The 24771-nt window shown below is 45.4% G+C and overlaps 1 protein-coding gene across 6 annotated transcripts in view; it reads right to left on the bottom strand.

Annotated features, from left to right (window-relative positions):
• SYNE2 (spectrin repeat containing nuclear envelope protein 2) overlaps window positions 1-24771 on the bottom strand; it is a 236383-nt gene that overhangs the window by 148555 nt on the left and 63057 nt on the right. For all 6 annotated transcript variants that reach the window (XM_081000779.1, XM_081000783.1, XM_081000782.1 and 3 more), the window contains exons 20-35: window positions 24611-24745; window positions 23562-23717; window positions 22764-22981; window positions 21115-21190; window positions 19370-19461; window positions 18033-18156; window positions 16373-16515; window positions 15479-15626; window positions 13420-14003; window positions 11792-11971; window positions 10579-10729; window positions 7325-7483; window positions 6504-6665; window positions 3534-3635; window positions 2345-2545; window positions 788-959 (exon numbers count right to left, since the gene is read on the bottom strand). In XM_081000779.1, the coding sequence (XP_080856905.1) occupies window positions 788-959; window positions 2345-2545; window positions 3534-3635; window positions 6504-6665; window positions 7325-7483; window positions 10579-10729; window positions 11792-11971; window positions 13420-14003; window positions 15479-15626; window positions 16373-16515; window positions 18033-18156; window positions 19370-19461; window positions 21115-21190; window positions 22764-22981; window positions 23562-23717; window positions 24611-24745 (2803 nt within the window). The remainder of the gene's footprint in view (window positions 1-787; window positions 960-2344; window positions 2546-3533; window positions 3636-6503; window positions 6666-7324; window positions 7484-10578; window positions 10730-11791; window positions 11972-13419; window positions 14004-15478; window positions 15627-16372; window positions 16516-18032; window positions 18157-19369; window positions 19462-21114; window positions 21191-22763; window positions 22982-23561; window positions 23718-24610; window positions 24746-24771) is intronic.

Raw genomic sequence — 24771 nt, 5'->3', positions numbered from 1 at the left:
TTTTAAAAGTGAGACGGTGGACCTCCTAGAAGATTAGAAGGGAGAAAGAGAAGGGATGTGTAAACAACTACCACAGTGCTGCCTTAGTTGAAAGGAAGTATGACACTATGGCAGCTGTGTTAGGCTCTGCTGTTTCTAGGCCCTCTTAAGCATCCAATCTAGGGAACTTCAGACATTCAAACAAACCACACTTTGTGTGATGATTGAACCAGCCAGTGTGTGAGTAGCTGATTAACGTAAATAAAGGATATCTTTCCTTAGGAGAAATAAGAAGCCTCGAACATATCTTTTTTAGATGTCCTTTTTATGTTGAGATTCGTAGAGACACCGTTGATCCTTTGCTGAAGAGGCTCGCCGATCTTTCAGACAAGTCTAAACTTAATTCTCTCCTCTTAGGCAAAGATCATAAGACGACCTGGCTGGTAGCCAGATTCTGCGCCCAGATTTGTAGGCACAGATAACCCTCTAGAATAAAATAGCTTACTAGGGAAATGCTGAAGTTGCCCTTTGGGGCGCCTCAGGGTCAATTTTTTATGGTAGCCCAAATCTCAGTTGTATGGGTGTATGTATATATCTCAGTTTTCACTCATGAGCTATTGCTGCAATCTGCTCCGATTGTATATTTTATCTTTATGAATGCTGTTTTTATTGTGTTATGTTATGTGAGCTGGTCTTTGACCGTAATAAATTATCTATCTATCTATCTATCTATCTATCTATCTAAGGGTGTCTTTTTTTTCTTTTTCTTTTTAAAGGGATGTCTAGAAGTAGTGTTTATTTTACTTACAGTTCAGGAGAGTCATAAAGTGATCCTGGAACATTTGCATCTTGGAATCAAATAGATCAGTGACACTTTTGAGTTGTTTGTTTAATTCAACCACCTCAGGGTTCAAACAACTTGTCTCTTTTTCAAGTAACTTCACATGGTGTTTTTGCTGAAGAATCTTCTGGTGTATCTCCTAAATTAAAATACAGAAAGAAAACAATCCTTCTTTTAAAAATGCTGATAGTATTCATAAGCTTCCTGTCAGCGTGTTTCAGAAAGCATTGATCAGTAGGCAGCCCCAACGACCTATCAAAAATGGCCCATGGGTGCTGGTGGCCAAATCCAGTTCCTTACCTCTGCTTTATGGAAATACACTGTGAAAGGATTGGGCCCTTGTTTCTTTCCTGCCCTTGTCCCCTCAAAACTGCCAGCTTCTGCCTCTTTCCCTGGGCACTTATTTTCCTAACCACCCCAACTTTCTGGTGATCCGCCATTTTGTGGAATAATGTCATTCCAGCCATGGAGCCTTCAACATTTAAGGTCTCTTTCCCTTGAAGAGGAGAATGGTGGTATTCACATTCAGCCATCTAGCCCTAAATCAAGGAATCACGCAAGGGCTTTGATTTTGGAGGACAGTTCTGCCAGTGCCATGATAGCAAGCAGTAGTAGATGGGTTTTTGTTTTTCCATTTTCTTAGTGTTGTTGCTGCTATACCTCTGCATTGGATTTTGCCATCACAAGCTGCTTTTGGCTAGGCAAGGCTTGGGAAAGTGTTCTAGAAATACTTTAAAATAAATAGCTAAACGGAATCCCTGTGCTCAGAAGTGCTAGGGACAAATAACAGAGAGGTGCCATCAAATTCACAAGAAGTAATAGCTCCACTTTTCTTCTGCACTAGTCCGAACTTGTGTGGAGTCCTGTGTCCAGTTCTGGGTGGCACTTTTAAGAAGGATTTCCCAGAAGGAAATGAAAACAGGTTCAGAGGAGGAGGAGCAAGGATGTTTGAGGGTATCCTAAGAAGAAAGGCTGAAAAAATTATGTTTAACGAAGAAACAGAGCAGGGGAGGAATATGACAGAAGTCTTTGAGTGTCTAAAGTGCTCTCACTAGGGATGTACAAATCTGTCAATTGGATTTATTTCAGTATTTTGTTTTTCAAGTCTTTTGTTCAGTTCCCCACATTTCCATATCAGTTTGCAATTTTTATTTTATTTTTTAAAGTCCTCATGAGAATTCATCAGCATTTGAGTGTGAATTTCTCCTTTTGGTACGCTATTTCGCCTAATAATACATTTTTGCAAAACGCATTTTTCCTAATATAATGCAGGGAAAAGGAAGGGGAAGTTCTGCTGTGCAAGAAGAAGTCTGCCGCACAAGTGGAACAATAGCGTAAATATATCATCCTTTGGCCTTGCTCCCAAACCTGTTAAATCTGTGCCAGCCCTATAAATCCTTAGATTCCTTTGTTAGCATTAGAGAAGTTCTGAATACAGTTTGGAAGGAATCCAGAGCCGATACAGTAGGTGTTAACCAAAGAAGAGTGAGAGACAGAGCAGGTGTTTGTGTGTTTTTAGAATACCTCCAATTTAGCAAAAATCCCCAAGGTGTTAGAAGGAGACAATGATCTGAGAAGCGATTCTGTCATTCCAATCTGCGTCTTGGCCAGGTCAAGATCTTCTTTCAGCTCAGCTGTGTTGCCATTGAGTTCAGTGGGTATTGACTGGTTCGGTAAGTGCTTTATTATTAGCTCCATTTTGTTCAAAAGAGAAGATTTGATGACCTGAAAAAGGGAGGAAACAGAGGACTTGCATAAGAAGATAAAAAGAGCCCGGCTGGACCGTCGGCCCAAGCATCATCACAGCAACCGACCTGGTGCCTGCAGGAAACTCACACGCAGGACCTGAGCACAAGAGCAACACTCTCCCCTCCTGTGGTTCCCAGCAATGGGCATTCAGAAACATTACTGCCTCCAACTGTGGAGGGGGAGCATAGCGAGCAGCCACTGGTAGCCTTACCCTCCATGAATCTGTATAATCCACTTGTAAAGCCAGCCAAGTTGGTGGCCATTGCTGCCTCCAGTGGGAGGGAGTTCCGCAGGAGAACTACCGTACTTTTCGGTGTATAAGACGAGGTGTTTTTTTTACTGTAAAATAATGATCAAAATCGGGGGTCGTCTTATACACGGATAGTGCAGGTGGGGGGTGGGGGATTGGTCACAGCCGCTAGCAGGAGCTTGTCAGTGACGATGTTGTGTGTGATTGGTGGCTGCGGCAAGGGCTGCTTTGGACTGGGTGCTGCTGCGGCGATTGGTTTTATGATTGGTGGCTGCGGCAAGGTCTGATTTGAATTTGCTCTTGCTCCTGCAATTGGGGGTGTGATTGCCAGCAAAAAGCTCGACTCTGGGCCATCTCCCCCCCCCCCCCATTTTCTTAAATTGGAGTACCCAAAAATAGGGGGCGTCTTATACACGGTTGCGTGTTATACATGGAAAAATACAGTATGCACTGTGTGAAGGAGCAGAGAGAGAGAGAAGTTCTGATACACATGTAGATGTCCTTTTGCCAACGAGACAATTTCACTGGGTAAAACCCTACGTATATTTACTAGTGCTATTTTGCATTTCTTCATATGCACAGGTAGAAAAAGAAGGTTGCAATCGCTTCTCCCCTTCTCAACACCAGTCCCCCTGGTGGCAGGCATCCTATCTATATCAATACATAACCTCCTGACGAATCGTGATCGCAATGATAGCCCCCCCTCCCTTTCACCTGCAATTCAAGTGGGGTCTCGTAGCCATTGAGGAGATACTGAATTTCATCCACCTTTGCATCAAACTCCTCTAGATTCTTTTGTTGGGACTTCAAGCCAGCCTACGAAGAAAGAGGGCGAAATTGTCTCATGGGCCAAACAAGTTTTAACTTTCGTTCCGCAGGTTAGAAACGAACAACCACACGGATCGCTTATAAATCTTTCGAGACACTGAACAGATTTCCACTTGGCACGAGGTTGAAGAATCACAGATAAAAAGAGAACAAGCTAGAAAACGCGATCATTAAAACGTTGTTGGCATCCGTCTGTCACGAGAGACAACGGAGTGCGTCTCTGAAGGTACAGCCAAACTGCTGGAGAATCACAGCGCCTGCTGTGGATGCAGAGACCAGGAACTTGTAACTGCTGCCTCCCGTGTTGCTTTTGCTGTGCTGGCAGCACCAAAGTGATCTGTTCAGGGAGCAAGCCTGGGCCGTGTGCATGGAGTTCCTGGGCTGCCAGGATTAAAAGACAACCCGCCCCCCCGGCCTTGTGGTCCAAAGGAAAGCAGAGCAACATGTTTGGCCCCAGCCAGGCTGCAGGAGTTGCCGGAAGGAGGCGTACAAAGTGCCTTAGGGACCTCAGTCTACGAACAGTCCTGTTAACAAACAATTCGGGCAACAAACTCCACAAAATCGGAAGTAGGTGTCCCAGTTAGAGAACTTTGCCTCGGAAGCCGAATGGTGGAAGGGCACCAGCAGTGGGTGGTCTCAGTAAGGAAAGCGTGCCTCGGTTTAAGAACGCTTTGGTTTAAGAACGGACTTCCGGAACGAATTAAGTTCATAAACCGAGGTACCACTGTACAAGGTGCCATCCAACCATCTTAGGGACTCAATTCTGGATTTGTGTAAGGTTTACTCCTTAGCCTTTCCTTCTCCTGAAGATGTCCCACACAGCAGCGGGGGAAATGTGATTAAACTGCATTAAAACGTAATCAAACACTAACAGAATTAAAACAGTGTCATGGATATGTGCTTTAAGGTAAAGGTAAAGGGACCCCTGACCGTTAGGTCCAGTTGTGGCCGACTCTGGGGTTGCGGCGCTCATCTCGCTTTATTGGCTGAGGGAGCCGGCGTACAGCTTCCGGGTCATGAGGCCAACATGACTAAGCCGCCTCTGGTGAACCAGGGCAGCGCACGGAAACGCCGTTTACCTTCCCGCCGGAGCGGTACCTATTGATCTACTTGCACTTTGACGTGCTTTCAAACTGCTAGGTTGGCAGGAGCTGGGACCGAGCAACGGGAGCTCACCCTGTCACGGGGATTCGAACCGCCAACCTTCTGATCGGCAAGCCCTAGGCTCTGTGGTTTAACCTACAGCGCCACCCGTGTCCCCACATGCTTTAGGGTGTGCTTAAGTCCAGGAACGGCAATGCTTTGTTTTCATACATGTTACAGAGACCCAAATAGCTCCGTTCTACACACTTATATTTGGCCATGGTGGGAAGGAGCTGTTCAGCACACTTCCCACCGGGATATCACTCCTCCTTGAATAGAAGTTGCCTTGGACCAAGGCAGACCATTGGTCCACCTACCTCCGTACTGTGTTTATTGACTGAGTTTTTCCCCAGCCCAACTCGTGATTCCAGGGACTGAACATGGGGACCTTCTGCACGCAAGGCAAATTCTCTGCTACTGAGCTACTCCTGCTTCCTGGGCTACTTTCAGCTCCCCGGTTTGTCCTCATGCCCTTTTCTAAACACTTGAATAAAGTTACTGTCTCAAACATATATGCCTCTCCAATCTCCCCTCACACCCCCACACTTTAAAAAAAGGAAAAAGGAAAAAGGAAAGCATTTCCATTATGGATCCAACACAGCACTTAGGTTGGAACTCTAAGGCCGAAGACCAGAGGGTGAGGGGAATCAACAACTTCAACTGCAGGGTAAATTGCATCGTTCCAATCACCATCTAGTTTAGAACCAGTCAACGGCATTACAGTGGTACCTCGGGTTAAGTACTTAATTCATTCTGGAGGTGCGTATTTAACCTGAAACTGTTCTTAACCTGAAGCACCACTTTAGCTAATGGGGCCTCCTGTTGCCGCCGCGCCGCCGGAGCACGATTTCTGTTCTCATCCTGAAGCAAAGTTTTTAACCTGAAGCATTATTTCTGGGTTAGCAGAGTCTGTAACCTGAAGCGTATGTAACCTGAAGCATATGTAACCTGAGGTACCACTGTAATTAATTGGCAAATAAGATTTCTATGTTACTAACTTAAACCAACTGGAAAGCTCAGTTGGTTCTTAGAGTGTGATGCTGATAATTTATTTATTTTATTTATTGAATTTATATAATGCCCTATACCCGGAGGTCTCAGGGCGATTCACAGAAATGATCACAATATATAAAATCAAAGTAAGAACAATAACCCAATAACACCTTCCCCCTTCAAAGAAGCCACATTTTAAAAGGGTATAGGATGTCAAGCAGGTCAACCAAAGGCCTGGTTAAAAAGGAATGTTTTTGCATGGCGCCTAAAGGTGTATAATGAAGGTGCCAGTCAAACTTCCCTGGAGAGAACATTCCACAGACAGGGAGCCACTGCAGAGAAGGCCCTCTTCTCATGTTGCCACCCTCTGGACCTCTTGAGGAGAAGGTACACGAAGAAGGGCCTCAGAAGATGATCTCAGGGTCCAGGTAGGTTCATTTGGGAAGAGGCTGTCCTTGAGGTATTGCGGTCCTGAGCCGCTTAATAATGCCAAGGTTTCAGGTTCAATTCCCGTATGGGACGGCTGCATTGCAAGGGGTTGGCCTTCCTCAGGGTCCCTTCCAACTCCGCAGTTCTATGGTTCTATGAGTCAGGCCACTGGCCCACCTGGTAGCGGCTCCCAGTCTCACCTGGAGATGCTGGGGATTGAATCTGGTGACCTAGTCAGGTGCTCTGTCACTGAGCCACAGCTATGCCCCATGCCACCCCCATCAACCTTACCTCCAAGTCTGCCAGCTCCTTTTCAGTCAGGCAGCCACCGTCCAACTTCTTCAGCTCTGCGTTTAACCACTCCTCGGCTGAACTTGATAAATTAAGGAGCTTGTCCCACAAAGCCAGAGCTCTTTCCAGATTTTTGCAGTAGTTTTCAGTCCATTCATTGACCTAGCAGGTCAAAAAAGATCAAAGAATAAATATTTCCAAGTAGGCACCTTCCTCGGCAAAGGGAGCGTGAGACGAAGTCAGCCACATAAACAAGAAGTGGGGGAGGAGGGGAGGTTAATCCGTTGGATGGAGACAGTTTCTTACCAAATATGGCTTAGGATATTATCACATCAAAGACAATGGCAACACTCCAGATTCTAAAGACAGGTCTGGCAAGGTGGTTTGGGCTCATCAGATCTGATCACCTCCCCATAATGTGTCCCAACTAGTCCCAGACTCAAGCAGATCCAACATCTTCTTGCATTTGAAGAAAAGCATTCCTACAGCCGATCCCTAAGATTTGCACTGCTGAAATGTTTCCTGGAGGGCTTAGCGTTCCCAAAAGGCGCAACCTATTAAAGCTGCTTGTCTATATCTCCCAGAATTATCCCTTAGGAGAGACCATGACACGAGACAGAAAGCCATACAGAACTGAAAACCTAACACCCCAAACCCGCACTCCTTTAAACTCTTTGGTGAAAGCTTGATTTCCGCCCCCTCCCCTTTAGGAGTCTCCGGCATACCGTATTTAATTCATCCGAAATATTACTTGCGAGCCAGATTCAATTACTATAATGCATAACAGATCAGACCACCCTGATCATTTACTTTTTACATACATCCAGCCATCTGTCCACAATAGCGTTAGCCTCATTTTCAAAGGGAGGATCCTCCAAGCTTTTCATTTTGTTCAGCTGGGACTGAAGGCTTTTGCCGATCTGGTTTATTCTGTCAATGTCTTCGGAATGGTTGTTAAATTCTTGTTTGACCACGTTGACCTGTGGAAAAGTGATAATATGCACCTGTAAGCACCTTGCATTTGGGGCAATTTAAACAGGAAGAATCCTGGGTGCCTATCCATCAGAAATACAGTGCTTTTGAAGTTACCTTTAATATTTGTAATCATTTTTTTAAAAAAAGAAAAATAAGAATCAGAAATGAAACAAACAGATACCATTAAGAGCAAAGAAAAATACTTATTTTTAGTAACATTTTGTTCAGAATAAGGTCTACACCGGTTATGTTATCTTTCAGACGGGTTTTACAGTTCTGCCTTCTCCCTATTTAGGAAGGCATGACTTGTCAGCCTGTTCATTTGTAGACAAAATTCCAATTATTTGTTTGCCTGCTCATTTTGTTTTTTTTTAAATTGTATCCAGCCTCAAGCTTTTCCCATTCTAAAAATTCTAGGCTGCTTACAGCACTACTGAAAACACCAAAAATAGAGCATTAACACAGCTGTTTAAAACAGATTTTTAAAAAGAGAGAAACAAAGCCACAGGAATCCAATAAAGAGAACCTCAAAACTGCAACACCAATCAATTAAACATTAACATCAGGCATCAGTCACATGATTCTGGTTTCCAGATTAATTTACACAAGATTTTGGAAGGGGGGGGAATACTGTTGCGTTATGGAGCATGTGCATATTCTATTTGCTTCAGATATTTTGTGCAAACGATTCTGGAAGCTACGGTCATGTGAAATAAGAGCTGACTTTCTGAAATTTAAAATTGGAAGACCTATCTTTGGGTGTAAGGGTGCATCATAATCTAAACCAGTAGTTTCCAAATGATGGAGACAACAAGGCACCATGTTTTGCTTCTTAACTTTCCATCTCAGAACTCTATAAGGCTGCTTGTTTGTGCACCAATGGAGCACGGCCACTGAAACCCTGACCTCTAGCGTCTGGCGATTAGACAACATTCGCTAACTAGGTCTTTGTTTTCTGGCAGACAATGAAGTCTGTTCTGCAGTAGATACAGCTGGGCAGACGGTGAGAAAGTAGGGCAAAGGGCTTGACGCAACAGATAGCAGCGAACGCACTTTCCTATCCTTTCCATGGGGAAAATAACGCCGAAATTTTGCAACCTGGCTGGTTTCTTCCCTTGAAAGAGAGGTGTACGGATCTGGGCACTTGACATTTATTTTTAAAAAGAAATAGTTTTAATTTAAACCTATAGGACAGTTTGTTTGCGGGATTGGTATTCGTGTGTGTGTCTGTGTGTGTATTTGGAGTGGCATATACCGTGGTACCTCAGGTTACATACGCTTCAGGTTACATACACTTCAGGTTACAGACTCCGCTAACCCTGAAATAGTGCTTCAGGTTAAGAACTTTGCTTCAGGATGAGAACAGAAATCGTGCTCCGGCGGCGCGGCGGCAACAGGAGGCCCCATTAGCTAAAGTGGTGCTTCAGGTTAAGAACAGTTTCTGGTTAAGAACGGACCTCCGGAACGAATTAAGTACGTAACCAGAGGTACCACCGTAATGGCTCTGGGAATGCGGGTGGCACTGTGGTCTAAACCAGGGGTCAGCAATCTTTTTCAGCAGAAGGCCAGTCCACTGTCCCTCAGACCTTGTGGAGGGCTGGACTATATTTTGAAGGGAAAAAATGAACGAATTCCTATGCCCCACAAATAACCCAGAGATGCATTTTAAATAAAAGGACACATTCTACTCATGTAAAAACACACAGGTTCCCAGACCGCCCGCGGGCTGGATTTAGAAGGTGATTGGGCCAGATCTGGCCCCCAGGCGGCCTTAGTTTGCCTACCCATGGTCTAAAACACTGAACCTCTTGGGCTTGCCGATCGTAAGGTCGGCGGTTTGATTCCCCATGACAGAGTGGGCTCCCGTTGCACTGTTCCAGCTCCTGCCAACCTAGCAGTTTTAAAGCACACCAGTGCAAGTAGATAAATAGGTACTGCTGTGGCAGGAAGGTAAACAGCATTTCCGTGCACTCTGGTTTCCGTTACGGTGTTCCGTTGCGCCATAAGCAGTTTGGTCATGCTGGCCACATGACCTGGAAAGCTGTGGACAAACGATGGCTCCCTCGGCCTGAAAGCGAGATGAGCGCTGCAACCCCACAGTCACCTTTGACTGGTCTTAACTGTTCAGGGGTCCTTTACCATTACCCATAATGGCTCTCTGCATCATTGTCATTGCAATATTTCAGCCTACACTTGGGGTCACAATACTCAAGACCAAGGGTCATAGGCAGCACTCCAGCCACTCTCTATATGGTCTGTCAGATGGTGGTTGTGGTTGCTCGTGAGTAACCAGGAAAGACTCCGACCTGTCTTTTACAGGTTTTATTGTGCAAACTATTTAAAGTGCAGATCTACCAAGTTCATGCCTGTCTCAGTCACTTGCAGAATCCGGGAGTGGCCCCTTCCAGCTTCTCCCCCAACAAAAGAACTTCGGCACCCCAAGCCTCCTCCTCCCCTCCTTGCGTTTCACCCCTCTGTGCAAGGTGGGCGACGGAAGTGGCGTGCCTCCCTCCTGGCCAGTCTAGCTAGGTGAGGTGCTGGGGCTCTCAGCAGCATCCTCGAGCCCTTTCCTCGCTTGCCTGGCCCCTTCCCTCTCTTCTCCACTGGAGGTGTGGCTTTTCCCACCGCTGGAAGAGGAACTGCTCCTCAGGAGTTTGGGAGGCTCTCTGTATCCCAACGGCCCCCCTGCCTCCCTCCCCTGTCCCGATGGCAGTCCCCTGACTTGGCCCTTGGAATTTTCATCAGGACACACATAGCCACTATGAATACCGGTTGCTGGATGCAACAAGAAGGCAGAGGTCTGGACCTACTTTCAAGCTTCCCTTATACTTTGAAGCAGAGGTGGACAACCTGTGGCCCTACAGATGTTGATGGGGTCCCTCCTGTCAGTTCCACACAACATGGGCAGCCATCAGGGATGTTGAGAAATGGAACCCAACAACATCTAAGGTTGACTTCTTTCAATTTAAAGCCTACCTTTGCAACCATACAAACCCGTTTCTTATTTCATTATATTAAAAAAATGAAAGCTAGGATTCCGTGGCCACCATAAAAATTGTGCCGCTTTATCTGCTTTTGCACGGTACCGCAATAAACTCACCATGGCAATTATCCTCTGCAAGTTCTCTTTTCCCATGTAAGACACTTGCTGAGACAAGGTATGCTCTTGCTTCTGAATAATGCCTGTCAGACAGTTTTTGCAGCTGTGATATTGCTTCAAGAGCTCCATCACTCTTGCACAGTGCTCCTGCCTATTTGAAAGAAAGCAAAGCAAAAATAATTGACACGTTCGCAGGATGGCCTAAGCCTGAAGGCACTCGTTTTCCAAATCAAGAGATCTGGCTTTTAGTACAGAACCCAAGCAACATCAAGAAGGCCACAGGTTTACGGTCTTGCTTTGCAGCCACAGGAACTAGAAACTTGCTTTTGAAAAAATGAAGCAAGGCTTCATTTGGAACAGGAAGATATTTTAAAGTATTTCCTGACCAAGAGGATCCAATGGACATCCAACCAACTCCAGGGAATTTGAGTGTTATGTAAAGGAGAAAGAGAGAGAACAGGGTCACTATTCTTCAGCAGAGATTCAAATGCATACCAGAAATTTGGGTTTCCGCAGTTGAAATAGATCAAAGCATTCTGGCACTACAAATCCACTTTCTTTAATTAAAAAAACAACGGTTTTTGCAGTAAGGAAAGTTAGGGGGGAATTGTGCTAAAAAGTGGACAACTCTCAATTGATGGGAAGTTAGGTTTCCATCAAGTGGCAGCTTTTAATATGGAGTAGAATTCCATTGTGCAGTCTCCTCTTTGCATGATGGAATAGTGCACTCCCTCTAGCCCAGAGTCTCCAGCTGTCTGTGGACTACAATTCCCATCACCCCTAACCGCTGGTTCTGCTAGCCATGGATGATGGGCGTTGTAGTCCAAAAACAGCTGGAGACCCAAGTTTGGAGACTTGGGTCTCCAGCTGTCTGTGGACTACAATTCCCATCACCCCTAACCGCTGGTTCTGCTAGCTATGGATGATGGGAGTTGTAGTCCAAAAACAGCTGGAGACCCAAGTTTGGGAAACCCTGGTCTAGAGGGGAAGCGGTGATCTCCCAGCAGGTGTTTTGCTGCTGCTTACCTGGGAGAAAGGGAGAGGCAAGGTGGCAGGCACTGCAAAAACATGGGCGGAGCCAATATGGCGCTTGCCCCTCCCACTCTCCTCCCTGTAAGCAGCACTGCCAGGAGGTCAGTTAAGAGCCGCTGCCCCACCCCACTGTCCAGCTCCGGAAAATGTTGCACGAAATCACACAAACTTAGCCTCTCACTTTTCGGCAATGGCAAGCTTTGTTTTCTTCCACAAGCCCTCTGTGAGTTTCCACTGCCGCTTGACTTCTTCCCCCTGGCCGTTTGCGGACCGCGAAAGCCGGCTGGCGACTTCATTCAAGGACCTCATCTCCGCAGCAAGGCGGTCCAGCTTCTGCCTCAGTTCGCTGATTGACTTCAACCTAGAAACAGGAACAAGTCGCATCAGTTTTTGTCACCTGTGCTGCTGGGTATTTAGGGTGTTGATTAATACAATTTCCATGCCACTGCCAGGTATAAGAGCTCCTAAGCGTGCTATGCTCCTCCCACTTCCACGGGGTACCTTATGTTTCTCAGTTTAAAAACAATGAACCCTAACATGGGCATAGCCAGGATTTATTGGGGGGGGCAGGCTTTATGTTAGGAGGACACAACCAAGTTATCTGCAATAAAATTGCTCAGTAAGTTAGGTAAAGGTAAAGGGACCCCTGACCATTAGGTCCAGTAGTGACCGACTCTGGGGTTGCAGCGCTCATCTCGCTTTATTGGCTGAGGGAGCCGGCGTACAGCTTCCGGGTCATGTGGCCAGCATGACTAAGCCGCTTCTGGCGAGCCAGAGCAGTGCATGGAAACGGCGTTTACCTTCCCGCCGGAGTGGTACCTATTTATCTACTTGCACTTTGACGTGCTTTTGAACTGCTAGGTTGGCAGGAGCAGGGACCGAACAACGGGAGCTCACCCCATCGCGGGGATTCGAACCGCCGACCTTCTGATCGACAAGTCCTAGGCTCTGTGGTTTAACCCTCAGCGCCACTCGCGTCCCATGTAAGTTAAGTATTTAACCCTCAGTAAGGTGGCGCTGTGGGTAAAACCTCAGTGCCTAGGACTTGCTGATCGCATGGTCGGCGGTTCGAATCCCCGCGGCGGAGTGAGCTCCCGTCTTTCGGTCCCAGCTCCTGCCCACCTAGCAGTTCGAAAGCACCCACAAGTGAAAGTAGATAAATAGGTACCGCTTTATAGCGGGAAGGTAAACGGCGTTTCTGTGTGCTGCGCTGGTGCTGGCTCGCCAGTTGCAGCTTTGTCATGCTGGCCACGTGACCCGGAAGTGTCTTCGGACGGCGCCGGCTCACGGCCCACGGCCTCTTGAGTGAGATGAGCACGCAACCCTAGAGTCGGACACAACTGGCCCGTACGGGCAGGGGTACCTTTACCTTTAAATTAAGTATTTCTATTTACTTATTGGATTTGGGGGGGAGGAGGCAGCTGAACCCATGAACCCTAAAGCAATAATCATATACAGTAGTACCTGCTGTTACAGACGCTTCAGGTTACAGATGCTTCAGGTTACAGACTCCGCTAAACCAGAAATAGTACCTCGGGTTAAGAACTTTGCTTCAGGATGAGAACAGAAATCACGCAGCAGCGGCGCGGCAGCAGCAGCAGGAGGCCCCATTAGCTAAAGTGGTGCTTCAGGTTAAGAACAGTTTCAGGTTAAGAACGGACCTCCAGAACGAATTAAGTTCTTAACCCGAGGTACCACTGTAGACACCCCTTTTCTTTTCCCCTAACCCACTTTCCATTTTCCCAAGGCAAAATATCCTCAACTTTATTTGACTGAATCTGAGAGGGTGGGGAAAAAGAGAAACCTCACCTTTGCTGAACAGCAGGGATCGTCGGCTCCCTCAAGCCTATTTTGCTGATCTTAACATGCACGTCTTGGATGTTTTTAAAGAGATCGCTATTCTTTGAGGTAAATTCTTCCTGAGCCTCCCTGTTCTGGTTGATGTCTTGTTCCTCCACGGAGCCAACCGCAGGGTTTTCGTTCACAGGTAACGCAGCGACGAGGTCTTCGCAACACATCTTTTTCCCGCTTTCATCGTCGATGTAAATGCTGACTTGCTTCAACCTCTCGTCGAGAGATTTGGCCTCCCTTTTTAGCAGAGAAACCTCCTGCATCATAGCTTCCCCGGGTGATCCTGGGGCGAGGCTGAGAGGCACAGAGGCACCCAAAGACTGTTTCACGTGCATCAGCAAAGCCAGAAAAGTTTCCATGTCACGCAGGATTGTCTCAATCACCTGCATCTTGCAACCCAGCTCCCCCAATCGCACTTTGTATTCAGTGGCGACTGCGCTTGCTTCTTCCCAGTCTTTTGGATCAACCTCTGTTCTTTGACGCCTGCCTTGTTCTAGCAAGCCGCACTGTTTGGTACAATTTGCTATAGATGTCTGCATTTTCTGAAAAGCAAGGGATTGCAACGGCGATAAGAGAAATTGTGCTGTAAAAAGCAGCACTGAGCATCAAGTCTCCTGGTCCCTTTCAACTCTATGATTTTGTTACCTGTCAAGCATAGGGGGTGAGTGATGGGACCCATAGGAAGAGCACGTGCTTTGCATTCCCTGCAGGCCCCTAGGAGGTTAAGCTCTTGGGCATCTCCAGGAAAAAGCATCAAGTAGCCAAAAGAACACTTAGGGAGTTCCTGCCATCCTGTGTTCCTCAAACTTTGGTTCCCAGCTGCCGTTGGCCTACAACTCCCATCATCCCTGACCACTGGTCCTGATAGCTAGGGATGATGGGAGTTGTAGTCCAAGTTGGGGCCCCAAGTTTGAGAAACACTGTACTAGATAATGATGGCTAGGCAGGTGAATGGTTGACTCAGCATAAATAGCTCAAACAGCCCCTCTTCCCACAGCATCATAATAATAAATTTTATTTATATTCTGCCCTCCCCAGCCAAAGCCTGGCTCAGAGCGGCTAACAACAGTAAAATGATAAAACATTCTAAAATCATTTCATTATAAAATTAATTCCAGTCAGATTAATGGCAACCATTGGGCTAGAGTTCTGTGAGGATTGCCAAAGGAGGGAGTCAGGCTATCTCTCTGGCTTCTCATACATCATCTCAAGCAAGTTGCCACCACTCTTTTGAGAGGAAGTAAGCTCCTCTGCGTCTTAGGGATGCAGGTGGCTCTGTGGGTTAAACCACAGAGCCTGGGACTTGCCAATCAGAAGGTTGGCGGTTCGAATCCCCGTGGCGGGGTGAGCTCCCGTTGCTTGGTCCCAGCTCCTGCCAACCTAGCAGTTCAAAAGCACGTCAAAGTGCAAGTAGATAAATAGGTACCGCTCCGGTGGGAAGGTAAACGGCATTTCCGTGCGCTGCTCTGGTTCGCCAGAAGCGGCTTAGTCATGCTGGCCACATGACCCGGAAGCTGTATGCCGGCTCCCTCGGCCAATAAAGCGAGATGAGCGCCGCAACCCCCGAGTCGGTCAAGACTGGACCTAATGGTCAGGGGTCCCTTTACCTTTACCTAGGCTCCTCTTTGTCATCAGGGCAATTCTGAACATTGCACCACCTTGCTACTGGTTCTGGAACAACTTCCCAATCTTCTCTGGCTTGTTTGGGAATATTCACAAAAGTAAACCATCCCAGATCCTGTGATTGGCATCTGAGATCCTTTTCTGTGTTCCTCCTCCAGGCAAGGTCTGGAGAATGCTCTCCCCAGTCACCATCTTGTTCTGTTTTTAAACACTAGCCAAAAACTTTCCTTTTTACCTGGGCTTTTGGCCCTTAATTTGAAGGGCTTCAAGTATTTGTGGCCTCTCTTTAGTGGGGCAGGATCTGTAGGGGGTTTAGAAACACACTTACTGGCCCAATCTGGGAGCCCTTCGTTAAGCCAACACGAGATTCCAAGAAAGAATAATGAGCACAAACCTTCACTTTCTTGAAGGGAAGGCTAGTGTTATTTAGCACGCTCTGGGGAATGTCTCTCTGGCGGAGCTCTTCCTCCGTGTTGCACAGCTGAACCCATTCGCTTTCTACAGGTGCTAGAAGGGCCAAAACAGCCTTTAAAGAGTGAATCCTACAAAAGAAGAGGATAAATTTGATCAGGAGACATGGAGAGGAGATCAGTTGTGGCTCAGTTATAGAACACCTATGTCAAGGGCGCTTCCCAGCACGGCAGATAGTTACATGTTTATTGTCATAGACAACACTTACAATCGCTTCTAGAAAAAGAAGGAGGAGGAGGAGGAGGAGGAGGAGGAGGAGAAGAAGAAGAAGAAGAAGAAGAAGAAGAAGAAGAAGAAGAAGAGGCAGCAGCAGCAGCAGCAGCAGCAGCAACAGCAGCTGCTATTTTGGATAGCTTATAAGTTTTCATGGCACTTTGTAAGTAGTTGTCTTATTCTCACAAATCTGATAAATGGTGAAAAATTGTTTTTGAACAAGAATTTTAATTGTGTGAATAATTGTCGCCTCTGTGCCGTACAGGTTGCACAAACATTATTAATGGCACAGGTTGTATTTCTTCAGCAAATATTTATTTACAAGGCACATTTTTCATTTTTTAAAAAAATTCCAGCCTGGTGATGTACAGCATGCAGAATTGCAATAAGATCAATGAAAACGTCAATTTAAAAATGGCCGGGGAAAAGAAAGTCATGTTTCATATTTATTTCTGCAGATGTCCCTGGAGCGCAACACCCCCCCCCTTGATTACTGGCCATGTGAGCTGGGGCTGAAGGGAGTCCCAACAACATCTGGAGGGAACATCTGGCAGGCTGCCCCTGATAGTCTGACTCCTCCCCAGTCTCTATGGGCAGGCTGTACCTCTCCTTCAGAGCATTCCAGGCTCTGTTCCACTCTCTGAGCAGCTCTTCCTGAGACTCATCTGCTTTGCCGGAAAACTTGCCCAGCAGCAAAACCATCCTTTCAAACCCTTTCCAAGAAGAATCGCCTTCGCTCTCCAAGGCCTGAAACAAGAGAAAGAAAATGCTGGTGATAGAAATAATGAGAGGTGCAAAGGTTAACAAATATAAAATGTTAACAAGGGGTTTAAATGTTAATGATAACGTGGCAATTGTTCAGATATAACATCCACAAGGATAAATATGCATTGCATGACTGGGATGTTGCTGTTTTATTCTGCTATGCAGCAAACACTGTTTTGTTCTATAAAGCTGAACAGCAAGCCTATCGAAATGTTTTATTAAACCTTCAGATAATGATATTTCAGTTGCAGACCACAGTTTTCATGGTTTATTTATTCATTCATACAAGTATTTTTTTAGTTTAATTTTTAAATTAAATTTCTGTTTTACTTGTTAGATTATTCACTTAAACAACTTTAAAATATCAGTGACTTCCCTTCCTCTCTTTCCATGGTTCATTTTGCACAACATAAACCCCTGTATATTTTATATAAACTAAACCATTCAGTATTCCATTTTACATCCATTAAAACTTATTTACACTGTTGAATTTATCTTAATGCTGCCCACGTTTTCAAATAAACACAATTTCCCCCATATATTCAATAAACATTTTCCAGTCTTCTTTAGACGTATGTTCTTCTTGTTATCTTATTCTATGCGTTAGGTCCACAAGCTGCTCATATTCCATCAATTTAAGTTGACAATCTTCTTTAGTTGGGACTTCCCTTGTTTTCCATTTTTGGGCTAACAAAACAAGAGCCGCGGCAGCGGCATACATAAATAACCCTTTCCATTCATGTAAGTATTTCTATACTGCCAAGTCATAAACCACCAGAGCAGCGGGATGCATTAAACACCCACAAAAAGCAAGTCAGATAATCATTACAGTGGTTGCCTAGTAACAAAATAAAACATTAAAAAAGGTGCAAAGTCCTGTCTGTCACCACAGAAAAGTCATCAAGAGATTCCTGAAAGTCAAAAGCAAAGAAGAACTGGCTGCCAAATCCCTTCTGGAAGTGTGTACCACAGCAAGGGACCGACGACACTAAATGCCCAACTTCTAGTAAGGCCTCTATAATGTAAAGGTAAAGGTACCCCTGACCGTTAGGTCCAGTTGCGGACGACTCTGGGGTTGCGGCGCTCATCTCGCTTTACTGGCCGAGGGAGCCGGCATTTGTCCACATACAGCTTCCGGGTCATGTGGCCAGCATGACTAAGCCGCTTCTGGTGAACCAGAGCAGCGAACGGAAATGCCGTTTACCTTCCCGCTGGAGTGGTACCTATTTATCTACTTCCACTTTGACGTGCTTTCGAACTGCTAGGTTGGCAGGAGCTAGGACACAGCAACGGGAGCTCACCCCATCACGGGGATTCGAACTGCCGACCTTCTGATCGGCAAGCCCTAGGCTCTGTGGTTTAGACCACAGCAGCCCCTCTGGATGATCTCAGTGATCAAGCTAGGATATAAGGGCTCAGGTGATGCCTGAATGCAGCACTGCATAGCTTCTGGTTAATCAGATATCAGCCTTAATACACAGTAAGGTTTTGATATTTACCTCCAACTCTTGCAGCTTATTCTGAAGGCTGAAAATATCTTTCACACCGCCAGGAAAAGCAGATGCTGTTTTTTCTCTGATGGTGTTTAAGCAAAGCTTCAGATTATGTCTTTCTGTGTGGTAGCTAGAGAAAAACAACAACTATTATTATCATCAACCACGAGGAATATTCATAACCCACCCTTCGTCTAGGCAGATACCAGAGCAGGGTGCAACACATAAAAATATAACGCACAATGATAAAATTATAAAAATATAACTCTGCAAATGACAGAAGCAATGGAAAATACAGAGCAGACTAAAACATCACCAGCTAACTAAAACATACATCATGCTGGCTGGAGCTGATGGGCTTCGGTGTACAAGCTAGAGGGCACCGTGTTGGCTACCCATGAATTAGACCATCCACCACTTTTTCCTGGGCAAAATAGGCTCAACAATATACTGTATTTTTTGCTCTATAAGACTCACTTTTTCCCTCCTAAAAAGTAAGGGGAAATGTGTGTGCGTCTTATGGAGCGAATGTAGGCTGCGCAGCTATCGCTGGAGCCAGAAGAGCAAGAGGGATTGTTGCTTTCACTGCACAGCGATCCTTCTTGCTGTTCTGGCTTCTGAGATTCAGAATTTTTTTTTTCTTGTTTTCCTCCTCCAAAAACTAGGTGCGTCTTGTGATCTGGTGCGTCTTATAGAGCGAAAAATATGGTATGTCAGGCATAAGAAGAATGCGCTTTTCATGTGATTCTTCCTTTTTTTTTACTCATTTCAAAACACAAGCAAGCCGTGAACCAAAAAGTCAAATTAAGACGATACTGAACGCCAATTTTGTTTCATTGATTAGGAAAATACAAATTTGCCATGGTGATGATTTATTGAATTTATATACCGCCCTATAACCCGGAGGTTTCAGGGCGGTTCACAGAAAAGATCAATGTAAAAACCACAGTATATATAATCAAAATAAAAACAACAACCCAGTAACACCCCCCCCCCCAAAAAAAAGCCACATAGGATGTTGATCAGATCAACCAAAGGCCTGGTTAAAAAGGAACATTTTTGCCTGGTGCCTAAAGGGATATAATGAAGGCACCAGGTGAACTTCCTTAGAGAGAGCATTCCACAGACAGGGAGCCACTGCAGAGAAGGCCCTTTTCTTGTGTTGCCACCCTCTCGAGCAGGAGGCACACGAAGGAGGGTCTCAGAAGATGATCTCAGGGTCCAGGTAGTTCATATGGAAAGAGACGGTCCTTGAGGTATTGTGGTGATGATGCCACTTTGCTCTTGATACTTTTGGTATAAATTTACTCATTGCTGCTTCCACATTCTATATTGGGCAGTACCTCTTTTGTAGTTCCTTCAGAGACAAGTCTCCATGTTTTCCAAACTTCTCTGCACTCTGAAGTTTCTTTTCTAGTTCCACGTCTCCTGGACCCTGAAAAAAACATCAAAATCTCAGTTTCAATGCATAATAGCAAATTATAAACATACATGTAATTTTATTAGAGCTTTTTCCCAGGTCGGGGGGAAGGAGGAGAAGAGACAAATCTTTCATGATACTAGACTAGAGGCTCTATTTAAAAACATAACCTCAATAAACGCAAGAGGTTTTTAAGCCGCATGGGAAATTTTTGCCAAACACTTCCACTTCCCTATTCAGAGTCCCCTACATGAACACATGGTGCTCTTGAACATGGAAGTTTTCCCATTAGTTTTAATGTAGAGGGAAGCTCTGTATGCATGAAGAAGCTGTTGTACACATGTGAGCATCTTTAATAATAATAATAATAATAATAATAATAATAATAATAGTCGCAGCCATTCTTTCTGCCCAGAATGTCCAGTAACTGCATTGTGTTGTTAGGGGAAAAGGAAAGGAAAGGGTTACCAGAAGAAGCGGTGAAGCTAAAAATACAATTTGGGGGTGGTATGGAGGGGCAAGGACCACTGTGTCACCATAGAAAAACCCCTGAATTTTGAATAGTGATTTTAAAAAAATTATTAATTAAATTTATACCCTGCATTTCCTCTTCAAGCAGTCCAGGGCAACAAACAGATGCACAATTTAGAAACAAAGCAAAAACACTTTTAAATTGTTAAGGCATTCTTAAAAAAACCAGTTTATAACATCTAAAAAGCAGTTTCAGTACACCATTCTAAAATCAATTATAGTTAAAACATTAGTTCAATCCAATGATTCTTCTCCTTTTCTCCCACTTAAAAAATCTGGTAAAAAGTTATCATCTGAGAACTTTTTTAGTTCAGCTCTACTCACAATACATGCACATATAACAGTAGTATACTGCAGGTTAGGGAATGGGAAACTGCCAGCCCTCCACATGTTGTTGGACAACAACTCCCATCATCCCTCACCACGGCATATTGGCTGGGGCTGATGAGAGCTGAAGGCCAACAAGGTTCCACACTGCTAAGGCCAGTTTAAAAATGCTTCAAACAAATGCATATACGAAGTTATAGGAAAGCAGGACTAGAGCAAACATGGGGAAATCGCTGGGGAGAACAGGTCACCCAAGTTTAGGGGGGGCAGAATTCCTAATGGCACATGGGTGGCGCTGTGGGTTAAACCACAGAGCCTAGGACTTGCCGATCAGAAGGTCGGCGGTTCGAATCCCCGCAACAGGGTGAGCTCCCGTTGCTCGGTCCCTGCTCCTGCCAACCTAGCAGTTCGAATGCACGTCAAAGTGCAAGTAGATAAATAGGTACCGCTCTGGTGGGAAGGTAAACGGCATTTCCGTGCGCTGCTCTGGTTCGCCAGAAGCGGCTTGGTCATGCTGGCCGCATGACCTGGAAGCTGTACGCCGACTCCCTCGGCCAGTAAAGCGAGACCCCAGAGTCGGTCACGACTGGACCTAATGGTCAGGGGTCCCTTTACCTTTACCTATTCAACAGTTGAACAGTCTGCAGCAGTAGGTGGTCTCCCCCCAAAAGTATAAATAAGAACTAGAGTGTCATGGATACCCTGGGAATTCATTCTTGCATTGCTGAACCTTCTCTGATTCATTGGGAGCAAAGTGTCTCATGGGAAGCATCCCCAAGGAAACTCTAGGAGCATATCCAAACGACTTACCCTTTCAGTTGAAAACCCATTGCCAGGATTAAGAAATGATGTCTTCTCACCATTGGCAGAAGCAAGGGCAAACTCTCTGGATTAAAATAACAACAACATCAGCTTGGTACAATGCAAAACAAAGCAATTCCTGTATTGCAAGGGGTTGGACTAGATAGATGGCCTTTGGGATCCATTCCAACTCTACAATTCTATGATTCTATGAAATGACCATGCGTTTTTTCAATTATTATGTTCATCAATGGTTTACAGACCAGGCTTCAATATGCTGAAAACAATAAACTCTGAATTACATTTTTAAATCAATGTATAAAAACACAGCTACATGAAAAGTACAGTTGCCCAAAGAGCAGAAAATTTGCTTTGAGTATAGGGTGCTAAGAATAAAATATTTGATATATAATACGGTCCACACGCACGACCACTGAAAATGGAATGCGGAGTTTCCCAAAGTCCTGCAGCCAAAGTATAATTCCCTGTGCCCACCTGCAAATTAAAATTTGACATACTTGTTCATACACCCAAAAAGATTTACTTCCACTGCCAAATTACATCTGGCAGACAGTTCTGTGGTTCTTCCACCCAACAGCTGTTGTTGTTTTGGGGGGAATAAGATGGGTCAGAAGTTGCAGGACCCTGGAGAGCTCCAAATGAGCAACTTGCTCCAATGAAGAGTGGAAGCAGACTTCTTAAGCTCCTGCTCCCAACCTCTTTCTCTTTCAGGCTCCACCCTCTTGTGACTAACTGTATAGATTCTTGAAGGGCCAACTCGCTCATCTCCAGATCAGCACTCCTCCTCCATTCCTTGGTGAGCTCCTGGTGGGGGCATTTGGTTCCTGGGGCTCAGCGTAAGGTGCCCTGAGGATCCATGCTCTGACTCTACAGATCCAGGAGATTTTTCCTGGGACTCGTGTTCCTTGGCCTCAGCTGGTCTAGCTCCTTTGCTGGAAAGTCTGCTGCCTCTGACCCACCCAGGGTCTTGACTGCTGCTGGACCCTGGCGTCATGAAAGATAATGCATATAAAAGCGAAGAAGGACCTGCCTTCTGTGGATCACCTGTTATGTGTTTGCAACTGAACACAATCATCTGGGAAGCCCCCACGAAGCAGTACCAAAGTACCCATTGGCAATACCCACCCCCTCTAGTATGCCACAACTGCAGCTAGAATTTTGTTACCTAAGAATTGGAAAACACAAGAAGTCCCAACAGTGGAGGAATGGCAGATGAAGATGATGGACTTTTCGGAGCTAGCCGACCTGACTGGAAGAGTCCGCGACCAGAAGGAGGAGGAGTACCAGGAGTAATGGATGAAATTCAAAGACTATTTAGCTAAATATGCTAAGATAACTTAATTGGAAAAACTCGCAAATACCAGATAGGCCTAGGATTTAAATATGTGATGTTAGAGAATAATATCTTTAAAGTTAAAATGAAAAGGTTGAAAGATGTTAAGTGATTAAGTTAATTTTATGAGAAAATTGGTTTTGGAAAACTGTTACAATGAAATACCCTGAAATTCAGCTAGGGGGATTTGAGGAAGTCACTTAACAATGTTACTAAGATTGGATTAAGTACAGTTAAGATGTATGTATGTTTTAAAATTCTGGAAAATCAATAAAAAAAATTTGAAGGGGAAAAAAATACCCACCCTCTCTTGGGTGAATGGCTATCGGCTGCCATAGACAACAGCTCGCTGTGAACAGCCAAAGCCTGCCTCTGAAGCTCTTCCTTCTTCCGCTCATATTCTACAACCGGGGTCTTTTTCTCAGCCTGCTTTTCTTCCTCCGTCATGTTCTTGCTCATGGTTTTCAGGGCTTGCAAGGAAGTGTGTAGCTCACCCAGGACACCTTGCTGAGAAAATATCGCCTAAACAGATAGAGGAATACAAAAATCACACTTTTCGATGATTTGTCAAGACACGCTTCTTTACTCAGACTTTCGATTGGGTGGGTGCCTACCCTCTCCCTGCATTAATACACACTGCTGCAACTTGCCTCTGTCACTTTCCCCTAAGCTGTTTTGTGGTTTCGTTTCATGATTCTGTGACTTGTTCTGATGGTGACATTTCTGTAACCCACCCTGGGACCATTCAGTGAAGGGAGGGCTATAAGTACTAAAACAAAACAAAACTGCCTGCAGCAGTTTCTTAAGGTAACCCACATCTTGAGAATCAAAGAGAGAATAATATAGTCGTACCTTGGAAGTCGAAAGGAATCCATTCCGGAAGTCTGTTTGACTTCCAAAGCATTCGAAAACCAAAGCGTGGCTGCTGACTGGATGCAGGAAGCTCCTGCAGCCAATCAGAAGCCCCACCGGACGTTCGGCTTCCAAAAATCGTTTGAAAACCGGAACACTCATTCCGGGTTTTGACTGTTCAGGAGCCGATTTGTTTGGGAGCCAAGGCGTTCGAGATCCAAGGTACAACTGTATTGGTTTTATGCCATACCTCATGTTCTGCAATGAGCCCCTTCGTCTTTCCCGCATTGAGCAGCTTCTTTTCTTTATTTATTTGTTTATTGAGTTTTGAAAAGGCATTGTTCAGCTTCCCTCGTTCGATTTCCATTTTTAATTCAACATAGGACACGATTTCACAGCGAACAGCCTGCAGAATATGGGATACATGTTCAGAAATGACGGTAACCAACAAAACAAGCAGGTTAAGAGGGGTATTTTGGAGAGGATATGGTGGAGACAAGACAGGTTCTACCCCAACCATCTTCCAGGGAAATCAATTTATTGTTTTTATATCCCAGCTTTCCTCCCCCAAGGAGATCAAGAAGAAGAAGGAGAAGAGTTTGGATTTGATATCCCGCTTTATCACTACCCGAAGGAGTCTCAAAACGGCTAACAATCTCCTTTCCCTTCCTCCCCCACAACAAACACTCTGTGAGGTGAGTGGGGCTGAGAAACTTCAGAGAAGTGTGACTGGCCCAAGGGCACCCAGCAGCTGCATGTGGAGGAGCGGAGATGCGAACCCAGTTCACCAGATTACGAGTCTATTGCTCTAAACCACTACACCACACTGGCATGCATGGTTTCCCCCCTACTCACTTAATCCCTGTGAGGTAGTTTAGGCTGAGAGGCCTAAAGGTCACCCAGTGAGCTTCCTGGCCAAGTGGGGAACTGAACCCTGGTCTCCCAGGTCCAACAGTTTAATCACCAGACTAGCTCTCTAATCTCTCAGTCCTAGAGGACAGATAGGACTGAGAATACAAAGACTCAGAAAAGTCCAGTGCACATTTAGCCAGTGCATGGAGGACAGAGTGGGACCATGCCTACGAGGTCCACACAACGACACCCGTGGCCATCCTGTGAGGTTTATAATCAGCCTCAATCTTGAACCCGGCTCTCCCTGGACCAAGCTGATAACTAGCTCCCACATCACACCAGCTCCGTCAAAAAGGCCTTTAGAGCATCACACCTAACAAAAAAATATTCCCAAGTGGCTTCTCTGTGATTAAAAGGACTCTTGGTCTCCCAGGTACATTTTCTCACCTCCCATCTCTCGCGAACGTCTTTGCTCTTTTCCTCCACCGCCGCCTTTTCACAAGCGGGCAATATGTCTTTCAATTGTTCTGCTGCTCTCAAAAACTTGCGGAGGATGTTGGTATCCAAGATGCTAAAAGCCTCCTGCAAGAAGGGGAAGGCGGGGGCGG

Source organism: Podarcis pityusensis (assembly GCF_964106645.2).
Source record: "Podarcis pityusensis genome assembly, chromosome: 1".
NCBI classification, from domain to species: Eukaryota; Metazoa; Chordata; class Lepidosauria; order Squamata; family Lacertidae; genus Podarcis; species Podarcis pityusensis.
Note: the sequence above shows the minus strand (reverse complement) of the source record. Positions and strands in the feature narration are given on the sequence as shown.